The sequence below is a fragment of the Sander lucioperca genome, chromosome 15, assembly GCF_008315115.2.
Source record: "Sander lucioperca isolate FBNREF2018 chromosome 15, SLUC_FBN_1.2, whole genome shotgun sequence".
In the NCBI taxonomy this organism is placed as follows: domain Eukaryota; kingdom Metazoa; phylum Chordata; class Actinopteri; order Perciformes; family Percidae; genus Sander; species Sander lucioperca.
In genome coordinates this window covers 7,543,449-7,565,398 of record NC_050187.1, presented here as the reverse complement: position 1 = coordinate 7,565,398, position 21,950 = coordinate 7,543,449, and the positions used below count along the sequence as shown (strand labels likewise).

The window sequence follows — 21,950 nt, the reverse complement described above, 5'->3', positions numbered from 1 at the left end:
CGTCGGCAGTAAAGCCAGTCGGACTGATCAGTCGGGTCCTCGAGGTCCAGAAAGTTCCTCAGAACTCACTGAGGAGACGCCGACTTGAGCGTACGCTCTGCACGTGTGCGAAACGTAATACGTCTCCATAGCAGCAGGCGGCGCTGCTCTGTATTGTTTCCATTAACAGTCTGATTATTTACCAGAAAATGAGAACCGGCAGCTGATTGGACGAACGCGTCACGTGGTTCTTTTTTCTCCGGAAATTCACAGCCAGACTGTCATGGCGACTCGTTCAGAATACGATCTCATATTGGACTAAAATAGTTCACCGAAACGTGTTTCTGAAAACATTTGAAGAGAGAAATAGGCCGTGCAGTTGCTGAATCTGTCTTCATTTCAGATCAACAAAGGTCAGTTTAAAAGATTTTACTCAGATTTTGAGAGACTCATCCTGCTCGCCATTTCTGGGTGAGTCCCGACTGTCCTGTCTCTGACTGCCCTGTCTCTGACTGCCCTGTCTCTGACTGCCCTGTCTCTGACTGCCCTGTCTCTGACTGTCCCGTCTCTGACTGTCCTGTCTCTGACTGTCCCGTCTCTGACTGTCCCGTCTCTGACTGTCCTGTCTCTGACTGTCCCGTCTCTGACTGAACATGTCAGGTCGGCCCAAATGAAGGCCGACGGCTCCTCAGACGGCCGACGGCACGAACACACCGACCAGACTCGAGTCACCGACCTCTCCAGACGGTCAGACGCCCGATTATCAGGCTGGTGTGTCTTCTCTATAAAACGCTGGTATCGGTATCAGGAAGTACTGGAGTTAATGCACCGATCCGATACCACGTAATAAAGCCCTAAAGAAAATCTACGTTAACGTAGTTTATTAATGTTATTTCTCCGTTATAACTGACTGTCAAACTGCAGAATAACAGAAAGTTCTGGGCGTTCATTGTTCATGTTTCACAAACAGTTTAACCTGAGCCAGACCGACAGACATTGGCATTTCTTTAACCCTTGCGTTGTCCTCGGGTCAAATTTGACATGTTTTCACAGTTTTTTATACTTGAATAATTTCGCCAAATTGCCTAAAATTAACCCTTGTGTCGTCTTCCCGTCGACCGTGCAACTTTTTGTTTTTCTGGGTTAAAATTACAACTTTTTTTTCAACGTTTTGGTCGTCTTTTTCGACACTTTTGTCACGTTTTCCCAACGTTTTTTTCTGCACCTTTTTGTCATTTTTGTGACTTCAAACGTTCTTTTATTTTGAACAAATTCAAATGCTATGAAATTGAATAAAACTTGTGGAGAGCGTTGTAGGGAACCATCCACAACAATTTGGTTGAAAGAAACCCAAATTTCTGATTTAGAAACTTTTTGAAAATGGGTCAGATTTGACCCGAGAACACCAGGAGGGTTAAGTCTCAAGTTTAACGTTCCTAAAGCTTACGGAGCTGCAGAAGAATTCAAGAGAAATCAAACTTGATCTGTTCTATATTCACTTTGAGTTGCTGCTGTGGAGGAAGAGGACTGGAGGACATTCTGGGACTGATTCTAATTATTTCTGTTTAAAGAAATATAAAAGTGACAACGCCAAGACGAGCCTCTGTCTCTGAAATGTTCCCCGAGAGCTCGAAGGACTCGTAGAGCTGCAGAAGAGACTTTAACTACTCTTCTTTCTTCTTTTGATTGATTGAAATTTAATGTAAACGTATGTAAAGAACACACAAAAGGTCAGAATACAGAAAATAAAAAACATTGCACAAACTAAAACAAAAGGAAAAAAGTACCCACTCATTTAATTTTAACTTTTTCCCTGCAGGACGTTTACTGTAACTGAGTATTTTTACTGTGTGTGTGTGTGTGTGTGTGTGTGTGTGTGTGTGTGTGTCTCTGTCTGTGTGTGTGTGTCTCTGTCTGTGTGTGTGTGTCTCTGTGTGTGTGTGTGTCTGTCTGTGTGTGTGTGTGTGTGTGTGTCTCTCTCTGTCTGTGTGTGTGTGTGTGTGTGTGTGTGTGTGTGTGTGTGTGTGTGCATGTGCAACACGTCCATGTTGAAGCCAGAAGATCCAAACTTTAAATCTACATATCTTCATGTTTCACTTCCTGTTGTGTTCTTTAACCCCAAATTTAGCATTTTAATTTTAGATCGCGACATTTCTGACCTCAAAGGCAGCTTCAATACACGGAGAAATACTCTAAATATTTAATACATAACTGCTGCATCCCCCCCGAAATCTACGCCTATAATCGATTGAACGAATGTAGTTTTTTATTCTTCTTTTTTTATTTTTCTTTGGAATTAATTTTTAATTAATTAATTTATTTATTTTTAGGTCTATTAGATTTTTATTAATATTTCATTTTAATTAAAATAGTATATTTTTATTGAAAAGTATATTTTTCTAAATATTGATTTATTTCTATTTTTTAAATTTCCTTGTACTGATAGATTACATTTTTAAATTAAAATAACGTGTTTTTTTTAAATAAATATTTTTTTCTCACGCATTTCGATTCATTTGTATTTTTTAAAATGAGCTTGACTTGTCTTTTAACGTTTTTTATTTTATTTTTTTATCATCTTTTCGATTTTTTTTTTTTACATAATAAATAATAAAATGAAAATGTTCTAATATCTATGAATTTATCTGTATTTATTAATTTTCTTGTAATTTTTTTAAACGTGTTTTACTTTTTATTATTTTTATTATCTTTTATTTCATATATATAATTAAATAATGACGACGCGTTGGGCGATGGGTCTTTTATTTTGAAGTCCCAGCCCTCCGGAAGCTGTCAGTTAGCCTATGTTGTAAACAGCCCAACCGCCCCGCTACCGCTAGGATGCTCGCTCGGTTCTCTCCGGCTTTACTCCCCATTTACCCGGGTTAAACCTACACACAGCGAGTCGCTCCAGCCCCAGAACAACAGCCGAACCGAGCCGAGTTAACCGTCCGAGTCCGGCATGAATGAGACGGAGGGGCTCCGGTTCCGGCGCGTGAACCGACCGCAGGTCATCACCGACGATCTGCCAGAGAACCGTTCAAAAGGATCCGGGTAAGAAACAGAACCGGGCCCGCTCTTTAGTTGATGTACTTTGGTGTGTTAGACATATGCCGAACATATATTTCGTTTCTAATAGATCATAAAATCATAAAAATTAAGCATTGTAAACTCGTGTTTTAGCAGGTAAGAGCTTTTGAACTCAAAAACGACGGAATGTTCAATGGGGTCTGGGTTAGAAACAGAACCGGGACCGCTCTGCTGTGACTTCTGACCCACATTCTGGGGTGGACAATAAAACAGAAACACCGACAATAACGTCACCGTGAGCACGAGTATAAGTATAAGAAAACACAAGTGTAAAATAATTTGGTTTTAGCTCTTCAAACATTGCACTAACAGCAATAAAACTAGCAATAGACGTTATGGTGTGCGCAAGGAAAGTCAACATCAGATATTGATTTTTCCTTTTTAGTTGATGTACTTTGGTGTGTTAGACGTATGCCGAACGAATATTTCGTTACTAATAAACCATGAAATCTAAAAATTAAGCATTGTAAACTCATGTTTAACCAGGTAAGAGCATCTGTCCTAAAAAATGACAGAATGTTCAATGGGGTCTGGCAGCACTGAGGCTGACTGTTGTTCTGTTTCGGAGCAGCCGGAGAACCGTTTCTAAGGATCCGGGTTAAAACCAGAACCGGGACCGCTCTGCTGTGACTTCTGACCCACATCCCGGGGTGGACAATAAAACAGAAACACCGACAGTCGCGTCACCATAGCACTAGCTCAGAGGCTCATTGGTTTGATGGATAAAGTTTATTTAAAAATTAAAGATAAAATAATTATAATATATAATTTTTCTTTTTTTAGATTTTTTTTTTTTAATGAAAATATTTTTTTAAATTAATTTTGGTGTTTGTTTACATGCCGTTATTTTTCTATTGATTTATTTTAGTTTTAAAAAAATTCTTGTAATTCATTTACATTTTTGACTATTTTTCAGATTTTTCTTACAGATTTTATTTTAAGTAAAACAAACATTTTTTTATTAAAATTAAATTGTTTCTAACGTCTATTGATTTATTTTTATTTTTATTAAATTGTTCTTGTAATTTTTACCTACCAGAGAACCGTGTGTGTGTGTATGTGCACACATGTATGTGGGAGTGTGTGTGTGTGTGTGTATGTGTTTGTGTGTATGTTCGTTCGTTCGAGTGTGAGTGCGTGTGTGTGTATGTGCAGGAGTGTATGCGTGTGTATATGTGTGTGTGTGTGTGTGTGTGTGCGTGCGTGCGTGTGCATGCATGCATGCACGTGTGTGAATGCGTGTGTGTGTGTGTGTGTGTGTGTGTGTGTGTCTGTATTGTAAACAAGTGTAGTGCTATTTGTTTTGGTACTGAGCACAACTGTGTCTTTGTGACTTCTGACCCACATACGGGGTGGACAATAAAACAGAAACACCGACAGTAATGTCACCGTGTGCTCATCTGTGATTGGTTAGATAACAGGGAGGGTTTCTGTGTCATATCTTCAGAACAGCTGATTCCAAACAGGGAAGTTATGTAACTACATACTCTAACTTTTGGCACTTTGAGTAGATTTTGATGCTGATACTTTTCTACTTTTGGATGCAGGACTAACTTGTAAAAGATTTCAATGTTAACGTTGATAATACGTTTGTTTATTTGATAGAGACAGAGCAAGCTAATCAACATCAGTATATGTGTAGGTAACATCCGAACAGCTGATCAAACATCCGAACAGCTGATCACAGCAGAACCAGAGGTGCAGCGAGGGGAGATTGTATCATTCCATTTAGGAAAAGTGTTTTTGGCCATACTTCTTTTTCTGTTCGAGCTGCTGCTGAGTGGAATCTCACCCCCATAACCATCAGAAATATAAATACTTACTGTTGGTACACGATCCGTTCTGCGCATGCGCAAGATAATACTGTTTTACCGAGGATACGACCTGCACGATCTGTTCCACGCTAGCCTATGGCTAGCCTCCACCGGGAAGCTAACGTTAGTTTAGCTAACAGCTAATTCAGCTAACTGCTAGCTGACAGCTAGATTCAGTCTAAAATAACGTTAACTCAAACGTAATGGGAAAAGCAGGCTACAGCTAAATTAAGACTTCACAGTAATAACAATCAAGACAAGTATTGAGTGATTGTATTTTAAATGAGCACAAGTAAAGTAGAACTGACGTAACAGCTGTTATATATGTTAACGGTTATTTTTTATTTAAAGTTATTACATGCTGTCTCAGCTAGCGGTTAGCCGAATTAGCTGTTAGCTAAACTAACGTTAGCTTGGCTGTCGACCGGAAGCGTGGAACAGATCGTGCAGTGTCGTAAATCCTCGTACAACAGCGTGCGCGAACATTTTGCGCATGTGCTGAACGGATCGTGTACCGACACTTACAGTACATTCAAGATCCAGTTAAAGAAATGGTTCACTGATAATCAGAACCGTCAACATTACCATTAACTTCTTGACCTGCTCTCGCTGCCCCCTGCTGGCTTCTTGCCTTTTTTTTTTACCTAATTTTACCTAATTTTACCTTCTTGTAGGGTGACTTTTTACCATCTGTCTAGGGACTGCAGATGAAAAATAGCTTTCTGGCTAATTCTGGCATGTTGACAGAAATGTTTATTGATATGAACTGTCCCTGTAATAAAATAAATGACAACAGGAGGTAAGGTCAACATGGCGGATGAATGGCCTTCTCTTGTCTCCTCTCTCAGGACGTACAGCGGGAAGGTTTTCAAGGTGACTCTCATCTCTCTGGGCTGCTTCCTGCTTCTTCCTCTCCTGGTCATCATCCTCATCATCGAGTCGCCCATCCACCCTGAAGTGTTCAGGTCAGACACACACACAGAGACACACACACACACAGAGACACACACACACACACACACAGAGACACACAGACACACACACACACACACGTTCAGGTGAGGCCACGACTTCAGTAAGAAACAGGTGAAAAAAATCTAATTTTTCCTGAAGCCTATGAATAACTTTGTTTGTTCTTGTTCTATGTTGTGTGTGTGTGTGTGTGTGTGATGTAGTATAATAATTATGATGTAGTATAATAATTATAATGTAGTATAATAATTATAATGTAGTATAATAATTATAATGTCATATAATAATGATGATGTAATATAATTGTGTCCAGTCTGAAGGAGCCTCCGCTGATGAAGGGCTGCTGGGAGCCTAACGTCAAGCTGCGAGACGCTCAGAGACTTTTTGAGGACCAGATCACGGGACCGGAGTCCATCGCCAACATCGGAGGTCAGTGACCATGTCTCTGTCTTCTCTCTGTTGTCTCTGTCGTCTCTCTGTCGTCTCTCTGTCGTCTCTCTGTCGTCTCTCTGTCGTCTCTCTGTCTTCTCTCTGTCTTCTCTCTGTCTTCTCTCTGTTGTCTCTCTGTCGTCTCTCTGTTGTCTCTGTCGTCTCTCTGTCTTCTCTCTGTCTTCTCTCTGTCTTCTCTCTGTTGTCTCTGTCTTCTCTCTGTCGTCTCTCTGTCTTCTCTCTGTTGTCTCTGTCGTCTCTCTGTCGTCTCTCTGTCGTCTCTCTGTCTTCTCTCTGTTGTCTCTGTCGTCTCTCTGTCGTCTCTCTGTCGTCTCTCTGTCGTCTCTCTGTCTTCTCTCTGTTGTCTCTGTCGTCTCTCTGTCGTCTCTCTGTCGTCTCTCTGTCTTCTCTCTGTCGTCTCTCTGTCTTCTCTCTGTCGTCTCTCTGTCGTCTCTCTGTTGTCTCTGTCGTCTCTCTGTCGTCTCTCTGTCTCTTGTGTCTCCAAATGTTGAACCATGTCTCTGTCGTCTCTCTGTCTCTTGTCTCCAAATGTTGAACTCTCTCTCTTGTCTCCAAATGTTGAGCCCTGTCTCTGTCTCTGGTGTGTCTTCAGATGTTCTGTATGCTGGAACAGCTGACGGGAAGATCGTGAAGCTGGTCGGTCGGAGAATCATCACGGTGGCGAGACTCGGGAAACTTCCCTGTGGTGAGAAACAGTCTGATGTTAAACCAGAGAAGTCTACCTGAACTAGTCTAGGAGCACACACACACACACACACACACACACACACACACACACACACACACACACACACACACACACACACACACACACACACACACACAGAGACACACACACACACACGTGCAGGTTACTAAGCTTCCTTCAGGCTCTAACCGTTAACCTGCTCTGATGTTTCCTCGTGTTGCATCACTCTGGAGCCTTAACATCTGAGACATGTTGACACCTGCTGCTGTTACAACACACACACACACACACACACACACACACACACACACACACACACACACACACACACACACACACACACACACACACACACACACAGATGTGCAGTTAGCACACAAGTGTGTCGACACAGTCACACTCTGATCCAGGAGAGTGTCCAAATAAATTGCGAAACATTAAATCAGAAAACGGTCAAAGTTCACCAACCACCAGAGACAGTCTTTTATTGTGAAACAGGAAGTGGAGTTGACTCAGTTGCATCCTGTGTGCTTTGTGTGGCACTGTGAGTCAGCAGGTGAGTCAGCAGGTGAGTTAGGGTTAAACTGAAGAGGAACACAGCGTTCAGTCTGACTCCCTGAAGGTTAAAAATATTTTATTGTGGCGGGGCTTCAAACAGGAAACTCACTGATAATGAGTAGCTGTTGGTTTTCGACACATTTAACTTCATAAATCTATGTTATGCTTGGTCTGTGTGTGTGTGTGTGTATGTCTGTGTGTGTGTGTGTGTGTGTGTGTGTGTGTGTGTGTGTCTCTTTCTCTGTGTGTGTGTGTGTGTGTGTGTGTGTGTGTGTGTGTGTGTGTGTGTGTGTCTGTGTGTGTGTCACTGGAGCCACACAAGCTTTTTTAATATAACCTCCAAAAATAACCTTTCAGAAGACGAAAGGAGTGTCTTGACATTTTGCAGAAACACGGTGGAATGGGAGAAATCACAAACAAGTTTGTTGACCTGTAGATTAGCACATCCGAGGACATCTTGTCTCCGTGTTTTGGGCAAAATAAAAGATAGAAAACTCTACGATAGAAAATATGAAATAAGATGAAGACGGAGTGAGGTGTAACTAAGTACACATTCTGAGGTACTTGTATTTAACGTGAGGGTTTCCATTTTATGCTACTTTACACTCATTTTTACGACTAATGTTTATATTTCCTACTGCAGCTGTACGTGTTTAACAGGTCGGCAGAAACACTTCAGTCTCTGTGTTCACACAATGTAAAATACAAGAGACTGAAGTGGTTCACTATGAACAAAGCTACACACACACACACACACACAGAGACACACACACACATACACAGACACACACACTAGAGGGCTGCATTGGGGTTGGGTCCCGCCGGGTCCTGCGGGCGGCTAAAAAACCACTGCGGGATCGGGATGTATCCTGGAACCCCCCCACGCCAGCAGAAACCATAGATATACATATATACTGACTGAGTATATATACATATATACTGACTGAGTATATATACATATATACTGACTGAGTATATACTGTATAGGCCATCTATGAGCAGACACCAGCGTGTCTGAGCCTCCCAGAACGGGGGAGCTCCGAGCCAAGGCTCCGTCCTCCCTCATCCTCGGCTCCTTCCTCCCCCTCTCTCCCTCATCCTCGGCTCCTTCCTCCCCCTCTCTCCCTCATCCTCGGCTCCTTCCTCCCCCTCTCTCCCTCATCCTCGGCTCCTTCCTCCCCCTCTCTCCCTCTCCTCTCTCCCTCATCCTCGGCTCCTCCCCCTCTCTCCCTCATCCTTCTGCTCCTTCCTCCCCGTCTAACAGCAGCAAGCACCTGCCTTCTTTGCCTTCATCTTCTCCCTATTAACCTATAAAATGACGTGTTTTCTCATGCGGGACGGGAGAAGACATAACATCAATGCATCTCTATTATTGTGCGGGCATAAATTCTCAGAGTTTTGCGGGTGCGGGCGGGAGTGGACGTACACATTGCGGGAGTGTAACACACACGTTGCGGGTGCGGGCGGTAATGGTCAGAACTTCGCCGGGAGCGGGATGAAGAAAACAGTCCCGCGCAGGGCTCTAGTGCACCCACACACAGACAGACAGACAGACTCACTCGCGTCTCTCTCACACACACATATTTTTTCACTATGAATAAAGCAACAGCAGAATGCTTTGGGGTCCTTCCCTTTTAGTTTCAACAAGACTAACTGGTCCAGCCAACCCAAACCGGTTCTCTCTCTCTTCCCTCGGCAGTTTGTTCCTCTGGCTGCACAACAACCACTCAGCTGAATCACGACAAACACTTTCTTAATCTTTAAAACGGAGACCGACGCTGAGATTTTCATTACACTAAAATCTGAAGTTGAGTCCCGTCTTCAGACCGGCTTCACGTTGTCCTCTCTTTAATCTTTCTTTGTGTTCTTGTATTTATTTTATCATTTCATTTTGACTGTGAAGCAGACAGGGCTGTCCTTGATTAAATCAACTCTCTATGTCTCTCTGTGTGTGTGTGTGTGTGTGTGTGTGTGTGTGTGTGTGTGTGTGTGTGTGTGTGTGTGTGTGTGTGTGTGTGTGTGTGTGTGTGTGTGTGTGTGTGTGTGTGTGTGCTGCAGGCTCCAAAGAAGAGGAGTCTACCTGTGGGAGGCCTCTGGGAATCAGAGTCGGACCCAACGGGACTCTATTTGTCGCCGATGCTTACCTGGGTCTGTTCGAGGTCAACCCCACCACAGGTGAGCTTTACCACAGGTAGTTAGACAGGTAAACATTAAATAGTAATAACAGCTGACCACATTATGGGATGGATCCCTACAGAGATAGACCTTTTAGTTAAAGAGTAAGATCCTTTTAGTTTAACATGAAACAGCCCCGAAATCCCCATCACCAAACCCACCAGACTCCATGTAAATAATCAGGACTTTTAGTGTGTATAGTGCCAGCATATTTCCACCAGACTCCATGTAAATAATCAGGATTTTAGCATGTATAGAGCCAGCATATTTCCACCAGACTCCATGTAAATAATCAGTACTTTTAGCGTATACAGAGCCAGCATATTTCCACCAGACTCCATGTAAATAATCAGGACTTTTAGCGTGTACAGAGCCAGCATATTTCCACCAGACTCCATGTAAATAATCAGTACTTTTAGCGTGTATAGAGCCAGCATATTTCCACCAGACTCCATGTAAATAATCAGGACTTTTAGCGTGTATAGAGCCAGCATATTTCCACCAGACTCCATGTAAATAATCAGGACTTTTAGCGTGTATAGAGCCAGCATATTTCCACCAGACTCCATGTAAATAATCAGTACTTTTAGCGTGTATAGAGCCAGCATATTTCCACCAGACTCCATATAAATAATCAGGACTTTTAGCATGTATAAAGCCAGCATATCTCCACCAGACTCCATGTAAATAATCAGGACTTTTAGTGTGTATAGAGCCAGCATATTTCCACATGTAAATGGGTGAATTAAGGGTTTATTTCAACCAAACCAGAGTGGTGATTGTTGGAACAGTGGAAAGATGAACCAAGACGGCTTTAGTTTCTGTCAACTTTGAATGAAGTGTGTTTTACGATGATAAAAGTAGTGATTATTTACATGGAGTCTGGTGGGTTTGGTGATGGTGATATAATATGCGCAGTAGAGGACGGTACCCGACGTGCTGGTCCGGGTTCGGACAGATATTTAGAAATGATGTTCAGGTTCGGGCTCGGTCACATCAGCGCGACAGGGCAATGAACATTTCAAATTTAAAACAGCTGATTATGTACAGTAGGTACTACCTACCTGTTCTGTTAGCTTGGTCCATTTTTGGTGGGGGACTTTAGTTAATGGTAAGAGTGATTTTCATTTCAATAAGCTGCTTTTGTGTTAACGTTAATTTTACTTCGCTGGGGACACTCGTGTTGATTTGAATTTCATTAAGAGACCCAGGGTTTCCGCGGGTCATTAAAAAGTAGGCCTGCAGCGACGCGTCGATGACGTCGACGCATCGACGTCAAAGTTACGTCGACGTCGTATTTTTGCGTCGACGCTTCGCCACACACACATGTGGGAGACCAAAACATTGCAGGAAACAGCAACCTCCTCACAGAATTCCCAACAAAGCCCTGCAAAAAGCCCCATGAAAAGAAAAAGTCCTAAAAAAACAGCTCGCCCTTAATCATCGAAGGTATGGGAATACTTAAAATATAGTCCCAAGTACTAACGTTGGCTAAATTAATTTCATGTTTGTGTAGTGTGTTGTGTAGCCTGCGCACTTAGGTGGTGCTAGCTAACTATCTTAGCTCTCCGTGCAGTTTGTTCGTGCTAGGTTAGTAGCTAACGTTAACGTTAGCTAGCTACTGGCGCCTAGGCAGCTGTGTTTAGCTAACGTTAGTTATCATCTAATGTTGGCTTGAATGGTAGCTAGCTTACGGCTGCAGAACACAGCTATCTATAGTAGCTAACGTTAGCTAACGTGAACGTTAGCTACTAACCTAGCACGAACAAACTGCACAGAGAGCTAAGATGCGTTGGTTAGCCTAGCACCACCAAAGTGCACAGCTGCATTAGCATGTAAACCTACAGAATAGCAGTTAAGAGAGTGAGTTTGATTATGCATCAGGTTTTATGTTGGGACTGTTATGTTGTGTTAAACAATCCAAGGAATGTCTGTACTGTGCACTGCACAGTGTTTTTCTTTTTTGCACTACAACTAGATTTTTTTGAACAAGAGTTATGTTGGTCTGTAAAAGAGTAAACAGGCTGGCCTTTCATTTTGTATAACAGTAAAATAATTATTTTATTTTGTGTAAAGCAGAAGATTTTTTGCTGTGCAAAATTGTTTAATAAAATATATTATTAAGAATTTTTTGGTATTTATTTGAGATACATTATGGTTTTTATTAATCGAGCAACAGAAAAATAATCGTTATATTAATCGTCCAATTAGTCGTTAGATTAGTCGACTAATCGATAAAATAATCGCCCGATCGTTTAATAAATAATCGTTTACCCCCAGCTCTATTAAAAAGCATGAAAAGTAATTAAATAGATTTTGTTAAAATTCAGGCATGAACTGGCATGAAAAAGCATGAACTTTGATGTTCAAAGGCATTCAAAATTATGTAAACTTGATGGAATAAAAACATTGTTTTTCACGATTTATTTTGATTATATAAACATCTAAATCTAATTTTGATCGGAAGCATAGCGTCATGGTTGACAGGCGGAACCTTTTAATTGGCTGTTTTTTACGGCTGGTGCACGAAGTCGCGGCACCGGATGCTAGTAATGCAACGTGCGGTGAGTGTGAGTCTACTGTCTATGGTGTGAGTGAGTGTACGCTGTGGCGAAAGAACGGAGGAAATATCAAATGACGGAAAACTGGGAAAATGCACGTTTCAGCAGAAGTGGTTGGAGGATGAACTACCCAGAACCTGGTTAAAGCCCATCGACGGTAATGGCTCCCCATGGGTGGATTTTCCTCCCCTGGATCCTCAGTGTGGGTGTGGGTGGTGGGGAGGACAGAGGGTATTCCCCCTTAGAAACCAAAGTCTGGCTCCACCCTGTTTCAGTACCAGCTTTCAGTTCAGATGGCGGTGCTTACTTGAAGTTAGTCTAACTTTTGGGACTGGTTGACATGATTTTGGCGAATCTGCCTACTGCCGTAAGCAGTATAGGTTCATTACTTTTAATTATCGCTGCATGTTGTTTTGAGATCCGCGGGGCAGAGACGCGAGCTGCTCAGTGAACAGTGTTTTAAATATTTGTATTTCTGTTGTGTTCTTATTTTGTGGAGCACTTTGTGTTGCGTTTAATGACTGTAAACAGTCTTGTGAGCCATCTGACAGTTACATTTGGATTTTCAAATATTAAAAATTGGCATTGTCAAATGCTTACAATTTGTGTGTGAAAGTATCTGCAGTTGGACATGGGCATGAAATTAGTTTAAAGTGGCATGAAAAAGCATGAAATGAGATTTGCTGATACCTGCAGAAACCCTGGAGACCTAGGCCCACAGAACCTCTTGTGCGAATTTTTTGGATTTTGTTCTGTTAGCTTGGGCCATTTTTGGTAGGCCTATGTTAATTTAATTTCAATTGGCTATATGATTGGGCCTCTTGTGCGCGCCTCATTTGTTGACATTTCCAAATACCTTCCTACTAGAGCTGTCAGCATTGACGCGTTAATCGTGATGCGATTAAGCGCCGAGCATAACACGTAAATTTTTTTAATTGCATTAATCACATGCCACCATTTATTAATTTATGTTCCACTCCCCTGGTCTTTGCGTGGTCCTAACAGGCTACTATTCTGACCCTCTGCAGCACCGTTACTTCTCATCAAGCTGCCACTTCCTCCTAACACATCCTGCTGCTGCTGCTGCAGCATGATGGAGAAACACAGCAGCAATAACTCTGAATGGAGCTTTTTATTTTCCTAAACTCCCGGACGGCTCGTAGACAAGTCGAAAGCCATATGCACGTTGTGTAAAGCTGAATTAAAATATCACCGAAGCACGTCAAGCTGGAGCTACCAGCTACGAGCTAAGCATAGTAGTACAGTTAACGTGACAGGAGAGTGCTACTAGTTGCCGACCTGTTGATGAAACCAAATCCAAAAAAATGACTACAGCTCTTGCAAAACGGGTGGCAGCTACCTGCAGACCTGTCAGCATGGTAGAGGACTCTGGTCTTAAAGACGTACTACGGTTGGTGTTAAGTCTCTTCTGATTTTTTGTGCAGATTCCCCACTTGAAAGGGATTTGATGCATCTACCCCGGAATAAATAACTGGATTTCACTCAATGACCAAACATTTCTTTTCCTTTTTTCCTTCTTTTATTTTGGCACACTTCAGCAGTAGAGTTATTGCTTCAGCCAAAGAAGGCATTTTGGATTCTTTGTTGGTCTTTAAGTTGCTTAACAGTTTTGTCTTTTCTACCAGTACCAGTACCAGTAGCAGTACCAGTACCAGTAGCAGTACCAGTATCAGTACCAGTAGCAGTAGCAGTAGCAGTACCAGTACCAGTACCAGTACCAGTACCAGTATCAGTACCAGTACCAGTACCAGTACCAGTACCAGTAGCAGTAGCAGGTGAAAAACCTTCAACACAAAGAAAAGAAAATACACATTATCATATTTTTTTTAACCATTTTTATAGTATTTTTTTTTTACCCACATATAAAAATAGTAATTAAACATTGTAATCATACTTATTTAACATTTTAAAGTGCAATTATTTAAACCAACACCATACATTTTAAATTAGCTCATATTAGCTCTCACCATGTTGCTACCAACCCCGAAGCAGTTACTAAACACTACCTCCCCATTGTTTAGTTAACAAATATTTAACAGTATAACAATATAACAATATCACAGTTGAAACACGTTTGAAATCAGTATGGTAAGCAGACAAGTCTCTCAGGCATTAAAGGGTCTCCGTATCGCTGCCGACCGTGTGGCTACAGCTAAGCTAACGTCTCTTACCAGCTGCCATTCGGCTGTTGTAGATCATCAATTCTGCTTGCTTTAGCTGGCGATCATCGCGGCAGCTTTTTGGACAGTCTCTCCTTTCTATCCTCGCCGTTTGCCGCTTGTCAACTTGTGTTTTTCTTTACTTCCAATGTTGTCTCCTCTTTAAATTGGTTCCGCCCACTTTACTAATCGTCCTCTTCAAGCAGCTGCTTGGGATTTAAACAGTTTTTCTCCAGTTGGACTTGACAGTTGGCATGTTCTGACCCGTCTTATACATGGCCGTCGAGGGGGACAGTAGTCTCACCACACAGCCTGTACTCACGGAGGAAGCAGCCACACTGGAACTGCTGCAAGGTGATCACTGGACGTCAGTGGGTAATCTACATTATTTAGAAGTTACTGCACACTATATTGACTCTGGATTAAAATGTGTGACTAGATTCACACATTTTTCTTTTGTTTACAGTAAATAAATAAATAATAAACAAATACAAATCTTAAAGTCATGTTCATAAAGTAACTTTCTTTGCATTCAGTCAAGATACACATTCTATACACTACATTGCTTTTCATTGTTAATATGGACTTAAAAACTGTTCTGAAATGCAAAATAGTAGAATTTTAATCATGTGATAAAACATGCGATTAATCGCGATTAACTATAGAAAGTCAGCGATAAATCGTAATTAAAAAAAAATAATCGTTTGACAGCCCTACTTCCTACAGTTGCTTAATAAAAGCTTTCCACACAAACAAACGTACATGTGCAGTGTTTCCTTTATGTTGATTTGACCGTGGCGCCCCCCCCCCCCCCACGGTATCAGGAACAGGGCTGCATTGTTAGCGTGCATGTTGGAGAATAGTGCCGACACACGAGGATAACTAGCAGCTGAGATGGTGTGTGTACGTCCTGGAGAACTGTAAGTGGTAGAACTGATGTTGTCAGATCATTTAAGCCTGGTCTTACAAATTTAAATTAAGTTAACTGGTGATTTTCCTTGTTTGTATTCTTCACCTGCGAGCTAAATTGCACGTGGCTGTTGATTCTAGAGATGCACCGATTACAACTTTCTAGGCTGATTCTGATTTCTGATTTTCTTTAAGTTAGACCAGCTGATACCGATTTTATCTGATTCTGATTTCATTTTTTCTAACCACTTTACAGCTCACACATATTTATTTTCTATCTTTTCTTTAATAGAACATGTGTTGAACAGATAATGGATCACTATAAAATAGAACTATATAAATTACTCCTGGTGTGGGACATTCACACACATCTAAAGAGCAATGTTAGAACCATTTCCTTCTTTTCACATCAATATCAACTAAAGAAATGTGATTTAGGTTTTTGGTGTCGTCCCTCCACGCCCTACTTTCTCCTTGCAGGTGTTGCATATTGTAAACTTGTTATCTTCTGCTCACACGCTGAAGAATTCCCAAACAGCTGACATGTTGCAGGTTAATTCACCAGGTTCCTACATGTGGAGAATAGCGCCGACACACGGAGGAGAAGTTGAGAGAAAGGAGAAAGAGTCCGTGCTGTGGCGTCCGTGCTGTGGCGTCCGCGCCGTGGCGTCCGCGCCGTGGCGTCCGCGCCGTGGCGTCCGCGCCGTGGCGTCCGTGTTGTGGCGTCCGTGCCGTGGCGTCCGTGCTGTGGCGTCCGTGTTGTGGCGTCCGTGCCGTGGCGTCCGTGCCGTGGTGTCCGTGTGTGCGTGCGTCCTTGAGAACTGTAACTGGTATAACTTATGTTGTCAGTTAATTGGAGCGTTGACCAGCATGACATCACCATATGTCAGACTGACCTGCTGGTCACCGGTCATGGCCGAGCACGTGAAAACCGGCCAATTCTGGTCACCGGCCGCTCTATCGGTGCAGCTCTAGTTGATTTGATATAATAGCGATTGCTGAACGCTCACGTTTGTATTTTAGGAGCATTATTTACATGCTGAGTAGTTACACTGCATTAAGATAATGTAATTAATACTGGGTTTACTGTTATTTGCTGCAGAATGCTGAGCCTATATGTCAAGATCAAAGTTGGCCTATATAGTAACTCAGAAAATACAGCTCAGTCACAACAGAAAATATGCCTCATTGTGTGTGTGAATACATATATTAGTTTGTGTTGCAGCGAAGTGTCAGTTCCGTTTTATGGTGCAAAATGCGGCCCGATCCGGACTCTACAGCACAGACGCATCCGGTGTAAAATAGGGCTTATAAATTAACCATTATATACTGTGTTGGTGTTGTTGTGTGCAGGCGAAGCGATCCGGTTGGTGTCCGGGGGTCAGGTGGTCGCCGGCAGGAAGCTGTCATTCATCAACGACGTGGCCGTGACGCAGGACGGAAAGAAGCTGTACTTCACGGACTCGAGCAGCCGCTGGCAGCGCCGGGACTACCTGCAGCTCATCATGGAGGCCACGGCCGACGGACGGTACGCAGAAACACTCACCTCAAACTCTCTGCTAGTACTCACCTTTCATCACACAGCTGTGTGTGTGTGTGTGTGTGTGTGTGTGTGTGTGTGTGTGTGTGTGTGTGTGTGTGTGTGTGTGTGTGTGTGTGTGTGTGTGTGTGTGTGTGTGTGTGTGTGCAGGGCTGGTGATTGCTATAGGTGAACTAGGCTATTGCCTAGGGCGTCATATGTGTTGGAGAGTTGTTGTTGTCTGCTGTCAGATTGTTTGTGTACTAAGAGATGTTGTGTGATGTCAGACTGTTTGTTGTGTACTAAGAGTTGTTGTTGTTGTTGTTGTTGTTGTGTGATGTCAGAGTGCTGGAGTACGACACAGAGACCCGAGAGCTGACCGTGCTGATGGAGAACCTCCGCTTCCCAAACGGCATCCAGCTGCTTCCTGACGAGGAGTCAGTGCTGGTGGCCGAGACCACCATGGCCCGCATACGCAGGTAAATACACACAGTATATATATACTTTTTATATATATATATATATATATATATATATATATATATATATATATATATATACATATACATATATATATATATATATATATATATATATATATATATATATATGTATATATATACATATATATATAGTACATCAAATATGATGAATGTTATGTAACGCTCTTCGTGATGGAGGGGGATGTCAGCTCTGTTTGTTGCCATGGAAACAAGCTGCTGACCCAGTTGTAACTGTGTTAAGTTATTTATCGGTGTGTGTGTGTGTGTGTGTGTGTGCTTGTTTTACTATATTCGTGTGGTCCAAAAACCGGGGAATACAGTATACTTGTGGGGTCCCGACAGCTTTGTGGGGCCCAAAAATGCTGGACCCCACAAGGTTAAAGGTGTGTTTGAGGGTTAAGACTTGGTTTTAGGATTAGGGTTAGAATTAGGTTATGGTTAGGGTGAGGGTAAGGGTTAAGGTTAGGGTAAGGGGCTAGGGAATGCATTATGTCAATGACGGGTCCCCACAAAGATAGTGAAACAAACATGTCTGTGTGTGTGTCTCTGTGTTTGCATCTGTGTGTGTGTGTGTGTGTGTGTGTGTGTGTGTGTGAGGTCAGTGGGAGGTGTCTATTTTCGTCCTTCCTGCTGTGATGAACTCAAACTGTTCCTGCTGATTCAGAGATATAAATACATCTTGTTTAATCGTGATGATTTTGTCATGAACCAGCTCAAAGTTCAACGAAATAAACAGACCACACATTACCACAACAAACCCTGGGGAGGGAGAAAGAGAGGGAGGGAGGGAGACAGACAGACAGAGAGACAGACAGACAGACAGACAGACAGACAGACATGTTCTACTGGTTGGACAGTATAACTATGTAAAGAGAACAGGACACAACTTTTCTTTCTTTACTCTGATTTGTTCCGTTTTGTTCCGTTGACTCTATCTATTTCTTCACTCACACTGTCACTCTGTTGATATGCACGTCACGTGGTACGCTCCATAGGGTTCGTCACGTGGTACGCTCCATAGGGTTCGTCACGTGGTACGCTCCATAGGGTTCGTCACGTGGTACGCTCCATAGGGTTCGTCACGTGGTACGCTCCATAGAGTTCGTCACGTGGTACGCTCCATAGGGTTCGTCACGTGGTACGCTCCATAGGGTTCGTCACGTGGTACGCTCCATAGGGTTCGTCACGTGGTACGCTCCATAGGGTTCGTCACGTGGTACGCTCCATAGGGTTCGTCACGTGGTACGCTCCATAGGGTTCGTCACGTGGTACGCTCCATAGAGTTCGTCACGTGGTACGCTCCATAGGGTTCGTCACGTGGTACGCTCCATAGGGTTCGTCACGTGGTACGCTCCATAGGGTTCGTCACGTGGTACGCTCCATAGGGTTCGTCACGTGGTACGCTCCATAGGGTTCGTCACGTGGTACGCTCCATAGGGTTCGTCACGTGGTACGCTCCATAGGGTTCGTCACGTGGTACGCTCCATAGGGTTCGTCACGTGTGACGCTCCATAGGGTTCGTCACGTGGTACGCTCCATACGGTTCGTCACGTGGTACGCTCCATAGGGTTCGTCACGTGGTACGCTCCATAGGGTTCGTCACGTGGTACGCTCCATAGGGTTCGTCACGTGGTACGCTCCATAGGGTTCGTCACGTGGGACGCTCCATAGGGTTCGTCACGTGGTACGCTCCATACGGTTCGTCACGTGGTACGCTCCATAGGGTTCGTCACGTGGTACGCTCCATAGGGTTCGTCACGTGGTACGCTCCATAGGGTTAGTCACGTGGGACGCTCCATAGGGTTCGTCACGTGGTACGCTCCATAGGGTTCGTCACGTAGTGGCCCCGTGCGCTGACGTGCACTAACGTGTGTAAGTGGCACGGTAACTGGCCAATGAAACATGATTACAGCGTTTCAAGCTCTAAATCAAACACAACTAAGCCAACAGACGGGACGCAGCGCTCCACAAAATAAACTAAATATTGCATACTTATCGCCACACTTTCGATATATTGTGATTACGATATTGAGTCGATATATCCTGCACCCCTAGTAGATTCCTTCATCACAACTCGTATTCTTCCAGATGTTTCCTACCAGATGTTGTAACAGCGGTGATGTTGTGTATAGTTTAGGGTCCTCGCCACCACCAGACTAATCAGCATTACAGATTGAACATGTAGCTGGACTTGAATGGTCTTCTTTTGACTGAAAGTTCTGCCAAACTACACTTTTTCTGCTCACCAGTTCCATTTCCACTTCCTCACAGCCTACTGCATTGAACGCTCCACCTACGTAAACACCTTCCTGTAATCAACGGCGCCGTCATTACGGCGACCAGCGTAGCGCGCCTAGTGCAAGCGTAGGGTTCGCTTCACTGGGAAAAATTCTAGCCTCGTGAGACCGTCCTGATCTGGCGAGCTCCAGTTATCTACTCACAGATCAGTCTGGCATCTTGAGACAGAGAAAATTTGGAGCCGTTCGCCAAACGACCGACCAATCAGCGTTGGTTTTGAGGCGGGTTTAGGTGTGACGCAACATGGCGGCTTCCACGGATGAGATGAGCGTAGCTATCGTGCAAGTTTTATCCGAATTAGAAAGTATACAAATGGTATGTTTAAAAACGTTAGCGTTAGCTACGTTACTGAACTTAATTGTATGTTAAACGATGGCATTAGAAGAACCGCAAGGCCCTTGAAGCCAAACTAACGCTAGCTACACTAACTTAGCTAGCTTAGTTGATCTGATTGGTTGATTTGGCCCGTCCATCACCAACATAGGTGGTGATAGACAGATGGTTTATCCAATCAGCTAACCAGGATTTTCGCCCCTTCCCAAAAGTTCTCCAACGGAAAGTTCCCAGATGGATATGCCGAGCAAATGGGAAGCAATCCATCTGGAGTCAGGTTAGAAAAATTCTAAGGTTCGGCAGTAACCCAACTTCGTCAAAAAGCCCCAATATTCAGCCCAATCAGAAGCCCAATCCTGGATTCAGTGCATCCCTAGAGAGCAAGGAGGAGAATGTAAGATTCAGAGTTAAAAAAAAAAAAAGTGAGAGAGAGAGAGAGAAGTATAGATAGATAGGTAGATAGATAGATAGATAGATAGATAGAGAGGTAGGTAGGTAGATAGATAGATAGATAGATAGATAGATAGATAGATAGATAGATAGATAGAGAGGTAGGTAGGTAGATAGATAGATAGATAGAGAGGTAGATAGATAGAGAGGTAGGTAGATAGATAGATAGATAGATAGATAGAGAGGTAGGTAGGTAGATAGATAGATAGATAGATAGAGAGGTAGATAGATAGAGAGATAGATAGAGAGGTAGATAGATAGATAGATAGATAGATAGATAGGTAGATAGATAGATAGATAGATAGATAGATAGATAGATAGATAGATAGATAGATAGATAGGTAGATAGCATGAAGCTCCTCCTCACTGCAGTTCCAGTATGTTTCCTAAATTCTGTAAACGTCGTGTTTCAGAGTCCATGTTGCCGGTCTGAATAAAGGCGGGATGGACACGTTCATCGACAACCTGCCTGGTTTCCCCGACAACATCCGGCCGAGCTCCAGCGGCGGTTACTGGGTGGCCATGTCGGCCGTGAGGCCCAACCCCGGCTTCTCCATGCTGGACTTCCTGTCCCAGAGACCCTGGATCAAGAAATTCATCTTCAAGGTACGAAGAGTCAGAGAGAGAGACTCAAAGAGACAGAGACTCAAAGATTCAGAGACAGAGAGTCAGAGAGACAGAGAGAGACTCTAGTCCCCCCAAAGAGTCAAAATAACAAAGACAGTTTGATATAATAAACTTCTTTCCTTCCCTCCCTCCCTCCTTGTTTCCCTCCCTCCTTTCTTGTTTCCCTCCCTCCCTCCCTCCTTGTTTCCCTCTCTCCCTCCTTGTTTCCCTCCTTCCCTCCTTGTTTCCTTCCCTCCCTCCCTCCTTGTTTCCTTCCCTCTCTCCTTGTTTCCCTCCCTCCTTGTTTCCTCCCTCCCTCCCTCCCTCCCTCCTTGTTTCCCTCCCTCCCTACTCCCTCCCTCCCTCCCCCCTGCAGCTGTTCAGCCAGGACGTCCTGATGAAGTTTGTCCCGCGGTACAGTTTGGTGGCGGAGCTGCACGACGGCGGCGTCTGCACCCGCAGCTTCCACGACCCCGGTGGCCTGGTGGCGGCCTACGTCAGCGAGGCCCACGAGCATGCTGGGAGTTTGTACCTGGGATCCTTCCGCTCGCCGTACATCGCCAAACTCGACCTGAGCAGCGACTAAAGAGTTCTGGACTCAGTCTGGTTTTGGTTTCTTGTGTTTCTGACTGAGGTTAGGGTCCAAACCGTGCTCACAAAACTCAAAAAGCAATATTTAAACATTTTATTTAAGACATTATTTACTATTTCATTCATACATTACTCACACACACACACACACACACACACACACACACACACAGAGACACACACACACACACACACACACACAGAGACACACACACACACACACACACACACACACAGAGACACAGAGACACAGAGACACACACACACACACACA

General features: G+C 43.4%; 1 protein-coding gene across 1 annotated transcript; it reads left to right on the top strand.

Moving 5' to 3' along the window:
* The first annotated feature begins 2,765 nt into the window (after nt 1–2,765).
* On the top strand, nt 2,766–21,826 carry LOC116066728 (adipocyte plasma membrane associated protein). Its single transcript, XM_031322883.2, has 9 exons — nt 2,766–3,033; nt 5,732–5,848; nt 6,169–6,284; nt 6,898–6,990; nt 9,610–9,726; nt 16,730–16,904; nt 17,240–17,374; nt 20,893–21,085; nt 21,462–21,826. The coding sequence occupies exons 1-9, from the start codon at nt 2,942–2,944 to the stop codon at nt 21,669–21,671; spliced, it is 1,248 nt and encodes a 415-aa protein (XP_031178743.1). The 5' UTR covers nt 2,766–2,941; the 3' UTR covers nt 21,672–21,826.
* The last annotated feature ends 124 nt before the right edge of the window (nt 21,827–21,950 follow it).

Coding starts and splice junctions, on each gene's coding strand:
- LOC116066728 (XM_031322883.2), top strand. CDS start 2,942: ATGAATGAGACGGAGGGGCTCCGGTTCCGGCGCGTGAACCGACCGCAG. Junction 5,849..6,168: donor ATCCACCCTGAAGTGTTCAG/GTCAGACACACA, acceptor AATTGTGTCCAG/TCTGAAGGAGCCTCCGCTGA. Junction 6,991..9,609: donor ACTCGGGAAACTTCCCTGTG/GTGAGAAACAGT, acceptor TGTGTGCTGCAG/GCTCCAAAGAAGAGGAGTCT.